The sequence below is a fragment of the Parasteatoda tepidariorum genome, chromosome 6, assembly GCF_043381705.1.
Source record: "Parasteatoda tepidariorum isolate YZ-2023 chromosome 6, CAS_Ptep_4.0, whole genome shotgun sequence".
Lineage (NCBI taxonomy): Eukaryota > Metazoa > Arthropoda > Arachnida > Araneae > Theridiidae > Parasteatoda > Parasteatoda tepidariorum.
The window spans coordinates 35,831,737-35,841,979 of NC_092209.1; the positions used below are offsets into that span (position 1 = coordinate 35,831,737).

A 10,243-nucleotide genomic window follows, 5' to 3' on the forward strand; every position below is an offset into this window, starting at 1 on the left:
AGCATTCTATTAATTTGTCTACGTATTTCTTTCTCCTGACCTTTTCCATTTCATTTTAAACTTCTTCTGCGCATTATAATAGGGGGCGTTGGTTTTTCAGTTTTTAGTGTTTTCTTTTCCTCTACTTGCTTTTGAAGTTGATGCTTGACCTGTGACTTAGTGAGTTTTTATTTTTCTGATGATTTTGATTGAGTTTCTTTTCTTAATTTGTTAATTATTTTGAATGTATCTTGTTTTCCTGGACCTCTATACAAAACCATCGGGGTACTGAGGGAGATATTTTAAGCATTTGCTTCTCCCACAATTAGAAATGGTTTTGTTTTTAATGGCTACCGAGGCCGGTACCCCCTGAAGACGTCGGCTTCGGTGGTCATATTTTTATTTTTATTTCCTTCGTTTCTTTTATTGATACTTTTTTCTGAAATTTCTGCTGCTTCTTAGCGCGTTTTTTTTCAAAGAAGTTTTATCCTTTTCGAATTTAATTAATTGTGTTTTCTCTCAGTATTCTTTCATTCTTTTACTCTCGTATCAATTTCAATGATTCTTTTCCGTCTCATTTGATTCCATAAAAGAGTCTGAATTTCTTTTTAAAAAAAATATGGATAATAATGAAAAAAAAAACAACAACTCTAGTTTAGGATATAAAGATTTTGAAATCAATTTTTGCTAGAAAACAAAACAAGTTCTGAAATTGAGCTTTTGAAACGATTTTTGTAAATCGCTTTAATCCCTCTAGTCTGAAAATAAATAGTAAGAAAAAAATTTGTTCCTGGAAATTTTAAAACTGTTTAGCAATAGAAAAAATTGTAAAATTTCTCTTTATATTGAAAAAATATAAGTGCACCGTCTCTGTTTTGGGTGTTCAACTTTGCGTTACATTTTGTTTTACTGCATTGAAAGCTATTTAATTTGAAAATTAAAAAAGAAAACAAAAAAAAACAAAGCAAAAAAAAAAGTGATAAAGTGCTGAAAAATGTACAGGCAGTATGACAGAAAACGAAATGTACTTCGAAAATTATTAAGTGTAAAATTTATTGTAAAAATATTCCATGGCATTTAATCTATTACTTATTGAAATGCAATTAAGAAGTTGGAATTTGACAAGTTGAAAGTGAGTTACAGGAACAGTGAGTATAAGTTGCAGTTATTAGTATTCGAAATTACAGTAAAAAACCTTTATTAACGACCATTTTACCGTGGTACAGAGAGTGGTCGCTCCCGAGAAGTTTCAAGGCAATTTTAATTGAAATAACTGAGAAATAAAATAGTTATTAAGATACTTTTTTGAACTCAAATTGAGAGCAAAGATGAATTTTTCCTAAGGGATTACGAACTTATTATAATAAAACTAAACAATTTGTTTAAACTTTACATAGATTATTATCTCCGAGATAATTTTTTTTTCTTTTTCGTATGCCTGTTTAGGCAGTGGGGGTGCGATTGCTCCTGTTTTTCAGTGGCGCCATCTATGGCCAGGAATTCGACTTCTGCCACGCCATTCCCACAACCACAACCCGTTTATAGGGCGGGTCACATTCACTCACAAGGGAGAAAGGACATAGAACACAGAGAGAGAGAGGGAAAGGAACATCCATGCCTTGCCCGGGATTCGAACCCAGGACCTTTCTGATGCAAGGACAGTTCCCTGCCCCTACACAGGCCGGTCGGCCTCCGAGATAATGCAATTTATTAGTTGTGCATGCACAGATCACTATGCTTAATTTTTTGCGGATTCTTTAAAGCACTTTATGATGAGTAATCGTTAACAATGAAGTTTTATCACACTTCCTATTTTGAAGAAAATTAAGTGATAAAAATAACATATATTTATTTTTTATAATTTCAATTGAAATAACTTAAAAACAAATTAGTTATTAAAATATTAATATAATACTTTTTTAAACTCAAATTGAGAGACAAAGAAAAGATAAATTTTTCTCTAGGGATTACGAGCTTATAATAATAAGAATAAACAATGTGGCTAAACTTTAAAAATAGATTATTATCGCTGAGATAATACAATCTGTAAGTTGAGCATACACAGATCACTGTGCTAGTTTTATTACGCATTCTTTTGGACACTTTATGATAAGTAGTTGTTAACAATGAAGTTTTATTACACTTCCTGTTTTTATTAGTTTTATGCTGAAAAATCATTATTAATATAGATAATTCAATAAAGAAATGAAATTTTTTTTTTTAATGAGAAATTTTTCTAGTGATGCAATGGGTTGTTGAAAAGTTTTTTGAAAATAAGGAAAATAATTCGGCCATCAAAATAAGTGCGAAGGAACAAGATATAAGATTGTACGTATTGCGATTGTATGAAGGTATATAAGACATTGAAAAGTAAAAAATTTTGGAAGAAATTTTTTTTCCCTCCATTTTTTGTTTTCTTTCTTTCTTGCAGACATAAAAAATTCATATATGTTATTCGTCATTTAGTGTATTTCAATGAGGTGTGATTCTGAAATATATTATGACATTTAAATACCTTAATAAAACCTAAAATGTGTATTTTTTTTACTTGAAAACTGTTTGAGTATTTTCTTTTTTAACGTCATTCCTCAGATCAAAAGTTTAAATATTTTTATAAATTTTTTTCTGTATTACGATTGCAAAATTTGAATTGTGTTTTTTTAGAAATGCTTATTGTAAAACATTTTATTCCGATCTAATGTATTGGAATAAATTTTTTTTAATTCAGCAAATCTTTTTTTTTTTATCGTACTTTCAGTAGTTAAGTTAAATAGCATATTATGTGAGTGTATATTTATGTTGTCTTATATGCATCTAAAAATGAATTTTGCTGTCACCCCATTAACATTCCAAGTACAGAAAATACTTTTAAATTCTTTGCTTAAATTATGTATAGTTCGTTTTGCTACCACAGTTTAGATTAACTTAGATAAATAATATAAAATAATTCAGCATTTTAAAAGTAAGCCAAAACCTTTTAAAATATATATAAAGATACTAGATACTAGGTTAAACTTGAAGTTCAATGAATTGAAAGTTTTTTTAGTGGTTGGCATATTTTTAATCATTCAAGGCAGTGATTTTATCAATAATTAGAAGTTTATTAAGAAATAAAATATACCTAATATTGGAATCTATCAAGTCTATCCCATATTTATAAAGATTTACGGTAAGATACATTTAAAGTCTTTTCAAATAAAATTTTCACAGACGTATTGAGGCATATAGTGCGCAAGAAAGCAAACACCCTGAATAACTATCAGTCTAATGATCGGATTTCCACACACTGTGGCTCAGATGTTCGAGGACTTATATGCTCAAGAACAATTAAACCGATTTTCTTCAAATCTTAGATTTTGACGTTTAAAACTTCGTCTACTAAATCGGGGCAGTTTTATTTTTAAATTTCTTATCGTTTTATAATTATAGGAAAAGTTTTTTTTAAATTCATTACCCAGACAGCACAGATTATCTCAGAGACGTCACAACAAAGTCAAAAACGGTCACAGCAGTCAGATTCACTGGTGTGACCGTTTAGAATTGTCTCATAGATGTCATAATGTGACTTTGATGTTTGTGACATCACACAAAAGTCTCCGTGACTAATTATCGTGACTGTTGTCACTTGGTATTCAAAAATGTACTTTACTGGGACTAATGTCACTGGGAAAATTTGTTGCAAATTTGATCCCCTGAAAGTCTCATTGTAGTCTCATGTTGACGTTTGAACGACGTCAAGATGTGACGTCCATAAAGGCGAACATAGTAACCTTCATAAAACCGTCACATCGACGTACTAGCGGTCACATATGACTACACAAATAAGTCTCCGTGACTATGGCATTTTTGTTGCAATCTGGTAAGGGTAATTTTGGGTAATTCCAGTTACATAATAAAATATATAAAAATGGAAACTAACATTTAGGAAATCAATTGGAAACATATTTTTCCGATTGCTGGCTCTTCTTTATTTTGAGAATCATAAATTATAAACCATGGAAAACATCTAATTTTATTCAGAGAAATTACGCTTTTGTGTCGGATTTCACTACGCTTAAAATATCTTCATTAGTTAAGAAATACATTTAATGTTAGACCTTGGAACCACTTAGAAAAAGTCCTGAAGAGGAAATCCGATCATTATATTAAAAGTTATTTATGATATTTAAATTTTTTTTGAGCACTTTGGATAAATTACATATGTTTTTATTATAATATTCTTTTTCCAATGCCCACCAGGAGAATGACCTATCTAGGTCATACAGACCTCTAAGGGCAGATTTCTTGGCCACTCTTTGGGGCACCATATTAGGTGGGCCAACGTTGCTCCCACAGTAAGGACACATAGTACAGAGAAGGAAGGAACATCCATGCCTTGCCCGGGATTCGAACCCAGAACCTTTCTAGTGCAAGGGCAGTTTCCTAACCCCTACACAGGCCAGTTGGCTTATTAATAATATAGGTGTGCACAAAAAAAAAACAGACCACTCTGAATAACTTTTGATATAATGATCGGATCTTCGAGTTCTAGGACTCAATCGTAATGGTTCAAAGATGTGATACCAAATATGCCAATTAATTAGTACAAGCTATATTTTAAGCCTCGAAATCCGAGACAGAAACGTGCTTTCTCTGAATAAATACACCTTTTCCCCGATGGATTTGGATTTCTGACCCCCCGAAATATAGGGAATAGCTACAATTTGGGAAAAATGGTCCCAATAGTGTGGTTAGAAGAGTAGTCAAAGTGTAGTTATCATAAAGTCAAATTTTGATTGATATTTCACCATGTCTCAAGTGAGAAAAATTTTTTTCCCTCAAAATTAAAAAATTCGTTTAGCCAAAGATAATTCCGTGCAAAAAAATAACTTTTAGTAAATATTTACTAGTTTTTCTTATTTTATTTCTCAATAGTTTTAAAAATTTTGAATTCATACAATACACATTTGTTACACAAATTTTTACGTCATTTTGAAGAATGTAAAGTACAAAATTTGGTCAAAATCTGACGAATAGTTCCTGAGAAATCAAATTTTAAAATGTTGTGCAGTCAAAAGTTGTATAAATGTTATACGTTTAAAAGTTGCAACTACGCAAAAATTAACATTAAGGGATTTTTGACCCATCTTCTGACCAAATTATTGGGACAATATTCGCCAAATTGCTTCTACCCCTTATATTTTGGGTATCAGAAGTCCAAATCCGTTGACAAAAAAGAGAAAAATCAGAGAAAAAACGTTTTTATGTCTGATTTCGTAACTTAAAATATCATTTACAGTTATTAGATTTTAAGTCATCCCTTCCAGCCATTAAGATTACGTCCAAGATTCTACAGATTCGATTAAATCAAAAATCATTCAGTACAGTCCGTTTCTTTTTCTGCGCATTATACATTCATAGCCATCAAAGGTACTTAGGTATCTATATACATATATTTCTCTTACACGGCGACAAAAAAAAGCCTCATTACAACTCCCCGAATGGCAACGCTAGAAAATCGACCAATGATTGCCGCTAAAAATGTCACATGCCAAATCTAGCTGAGATGGCTCAACATATAGCGCTTTTAAAAACGGAAAATGAAATAACCAGAGAGAGCATAAGCTAGGCAGAAGAAGTCTTTGTCGATAGATCTCTATTTTAGTATTTTGTCGAAAGCGCTTTTTTCACGAATTTATATATTACGAATTTATTTGACGATTTTTGATTTATATCGCGAATTTATTTGTTTTACTAGAATTTATTTGTTTGTGCAGGTTTTTCCATTGCAATTCACTTATTTCAATTTTTAATAGACTTAATTATAGCCAAAATTTTAACCTTTTTAAAGAGAGCACATTTCTAATAGGTTTAACAAATTACATGTCATTTATTTGAATTCAAATTTATTTTAATGACTTAGTATTTACTAAAAAGATGTATTTTTTTTTAAAAAAAAAAGTTGTTATATGGATTTGAATGATTGTTTTGAATTCTTAGAATTTTGTGCATTTGCAATGTACCTAAGTTAGTAGCGAGCGAAGCCAGCTTGGTTTGCGAAGCAAACCATATATGATTGCGTAGCAATTATCGGGGGTTGGCTAGCGTTAGTGAGCAGGGGGCGCAACCCACTAGTTTTAATTAATTTTACAGGTTATTTTAATAATAGAGAAACACTTACATTTTTTGTAGTGATTTTATAATCTAACACCTTTTCTGAATATTGTAAAACGGAGTATGAGAGTGCTTCAGCGTTTTTCAGCGTTATTACCGAGCATTTCGATGTTCCCATAAAGCCAGAAACATATCAAACCTCACCATATTCTGATCATGGTTTTTTCTTGTTTTAAGAAGTAATTGATAGAGATACCAACCAAATTATTTTTTACTTAGTTTTATTTATCATTTTATTTTGGATTTATATTGCAGAACTGCAAGACTCGATTTTTTTTTAATTTTAAATTTTATAAATAATTAATGTACTCCACTCATTTAAGCATACATTAAAAACTGAAATTGAAACAACTCGTTCAATGGGACGTAATCGTAAAAAAAGTTCAAAAATAAAAACTTAGCACCATGCTAATTTACAAACAAGCCTAAACTGTTAAACTACTCAAAATATTGTTTTGTAAAATGTTTCAAAACTCCTCGTTATCGGGATATTCTGTTTATCGGGATAAATATCGTGCATAAGTTAACGACTAGTTACAGTAAAAATAGTTTATTATTAGTTACTGACCATTAAACTCTGAGAAGATAATGAAAAAGCTTACTTAGTATTTAGTAGATAAGATTATAAAAAGATAATACAATTACATATAACTTGATAATAGTATACTTATCTTTTTTGTGCGACCCGAAATTTTATAAATGGGAGAAAGTACATTGGCCTTTAAAGTTATTTTCTGTAAATATCCATCATGGTGTTTGATGCTTTAATGAAATATAGCGAGCGAGGAAATTTCACCTACATATCTTATATTTTGGTAGTTATTCTTTTAATAAGCTTATCATGGAATTTGTGCACGAGTTTTCTAAAATGGATAAAACGAAGAAAATTGTTGCCACCAGGACCTATCGGACTACCTTGGGTGGGTTATTTACCTTTTTTAGGCATGGAACCTCATAAGACATTATGGAAGATGAAAGAAAAGTATGGAGATATCATTGGGTAAAGATATAAATTTTTTCACTTTTATATTATTTGGAATTGATTTATTTTTATATCGCTCACGAGCTGCAATAGCGGCACAGCTTAAAAAATCATGTTTTGAGATAAGTGGGTTTAAAGTTTTCATTGCTAAGGAAAATGCATAGAAATGCTTTAATTTGCTTAAATGAAGATTACCTTCCAGTTGAATTATGAGTTGTGCTAGTATTGCTGCTGAAAAGAATGTGTATTTATACATTTACACCTGACCTTAGTCCAAAACGCGTGTTTTTTGTGTTGTGCCACTATTGCAGCCCATGAGCGATATATTTAATAACAATAATACTTGCAAATGTACTGTAATGTACAGTGCACAAACAATAATTGAAGTACTCAAAATAATTTTTGATCTAATGACCGGGTTTTCGCTACCGGAGCTGCTGATGAGTGATGCTGACAAGAATGATCGGATTTACTTAAATTTTGTATTTTGCTGTATAATATTATATTCGTTAAAATGATGCAAAAAATTATATGCCTTACGATTTCAATTTTTTTCACCATTTTTAAATAAAGCAATAAAAAAATAAAAAGTTATAAATATTTACTAAAAATTATTTTTTTGCATGGAATTATCTTTGGGAAAACAAATTTCATAATTGTATGCGGAAAGTTATAAACTCGCTTGAAAAGTTCTTTAGATATAGTGAAGTACGAAAAAAGTAAAAATGAACATTTAAGGGGTCCAAACTTTATAGCGTTCTCCTGACCAAACGATTGAGACCATATTTTCCAGATCATTGTTTTTATTATTTTTTTGTTATTATTTTCTTCTATTCAAATTCTAAATGTCTTTTTTTTTCTGACTTATAGTTAAATAATGTGATCATAATTTTCTATGATAATAACTTTTTTTCATTAAATTTTAGTGCAACAGACTCTCTTTAACAGTAAATTTAACTAATATCATTGTTTACATGAAAGTTTTTTACATTCCTTTAGTTTCCGAAAGAAATAGCAATGCGTTGCAAAAAACGTTCATAAAAGCGTAAGAAAGTATTTAAGTTCATAAATTCTTTTAGAATGGATAATTGAGTTTAAAGTATTTACTTCAATTATTTTTCTGTTAATATAATGTTTGGTTTTTATGTTACATTTTTGGATATCCATCAAAATAATTGCGTTTTTTAAAATTTTAAATTTAAATGTTTTAATTCTCGAAATTTATTTTCTTAAATATTTTTTAAGGTACATATAGAAAGCTTTTGCAATAATTTATGTTAATCATTGTCACAATACAGTTATTATACATTTACCGATAAAATTTTACTGTGATTAAAATTTAAACTCTATTGTTGTAAACTGTGTTACATTTCTACTTCTGAGAAATTCCCTACTATATAATTGTATAAATAACCATATTCCTAAGTTTGGTGAAGAAGTAGATGTTCTCAAACAGTTTTAAGTAAACTGAAATTCATACGCTCACAGTGATAGAGTTTAGCTTTAGTGAGAGGAATTGTAAATTAAATGTATTCACATTTGTTTAGTTAGGTTTCTGTATTGCGTAAACTGAAACGAAGATATTCGTAGTTGTAAACTAAGCTGTTTTATGAAAACTGAAACGAAGATATTCGTAGTTGTAAACTAAGCAGTTTATGAAAACTGAAACGAAGATATTCGTAGTTGTAAACTAAGCTGTTTTATGAAAACTGAAACAAAGATATTCGTAGTTGTAAACTAAGCTGTTTTATGAAAACTGAAATGAAGATATTCACGATGATAAATTATTTAGATATATAAATTTTAAACTATTCACAGTTTAAAAGTGCCAGGAATGATTTAATCTGACTTGAAAACCATGATATGATAAACAAAACAAAGTCTACTCTTAGTTTGAGGTATTGTACATGAGAAAAAAACTAAGTGTAATGTGATAAAAAAATAACAAATACATTTTTATGCATTGCATACAGCTAAAATCGCACCCTATCTGATTATGTGAATTGAGCGAGTGTAATTAACAGAAAATGAAGAGTGAAATATTAAATAAATTTTACAGATAGGAAAACAAGAGAAAACAATTCATGAAAGTTGCATGCATTATTTTCTTATGGTTGCTTTGCAGAAAGTATTTTATTTTATAACCGTCGTGTTGAACAACCGACTCAATATTTTGGGTTTACGACTACCAATGTTCAACTACGCAGCCTTGTAACTGTGAACCCAATCCAGAAGACAAGGGAACTCCTGCATCAAATGTAGGTAGAAATTGGCCTTTGTGGAGGACTTTTTCGAGGAACTAACCCGTATTGGCGTTACACGGAGAGGAAAACCACAAAAACCTTCAACGACTAGCCTGATGGCAAAGAATTTCTAATCCATGATCCGTCTACCATTTAGGACATATTACTGTGGTCGGTGCAAGCCGAGTGCGGAATTAGTTTCAACCAGCCATAGCTGGGATTCGATTCGAACTCGGTTCACCTCATTGGAAGGCTAACACTCTATCCCATGAGCTACAACGACTCAAACAAAAAGTATTGAAGTTTTGCAAAAAATATTTTAATTATCTGCAGATATTGCGTCTTAATTCAATAGAATTTATAAATATTTAAAATGATAATCAGTTTGTTTTAATTACTTAATTTTTTTTGTTAGTTTGCATCAAGAAAAAACTTTAAAAAAAAAACAAGAAACAAATAGTTCAGAACTTACAAGCTATCAAAGCAAAATAATAATAATAATTTTAACGTTAAAATAAAAGTTACCTTTGTTATTGCGCAAATTGTAAAATATTTGTCTTAAAATATGTTGATTTGTTTAGGGTGAATCTGGGTTCCAAATATACAGTTATTTTAAATGAATATCCAGTCGCTAAAGAAGTCATAACACATCCGGGAGCGCTAGACAGAGCACCTGATCTCTTCAATCATATACCTGTTATTGGTAAGACACACTGCTGCCTTAATAAAATAAACTTAAAATACTTATCTGATTAGTAGAAAAGCTAATAGAATGCTTCGTAATTAATATATTTGAATTTTAGAAACCCTTAAAAAAATTGAAAAGATGGTAAAGAAAAAGAGAAATTATATATATATATATATATATATATATATATATATATAC

The 10,243-nt window shown here is 30.0% G+C and overlaps 1 protein-coding gene across 1 annotated transcript in view; it reads left to right on the forward strand.

The window, feature by feature from the left end:
* Positions 1-6,890: 6,890 nt before the first annotated feature.
* LOC107438712 (cytochrome P450 2J4) overlaps positions 6,891-10,243 on the forward strand; it is a gene marked incomplete at its 5' end in the record, with an annotated part of 13,801 nt that continues 10,448 nt past the window's right edge. The window contains 2 exon segments of the mRNA XM_016051047.3: positions 6,891-7,132; positions 9,939-10,060. Of these exon segments, the coding sequence (XP_015906533.3) occupies positions 6,891-7,132; positions 9,939-10,060 (364 nt within the window).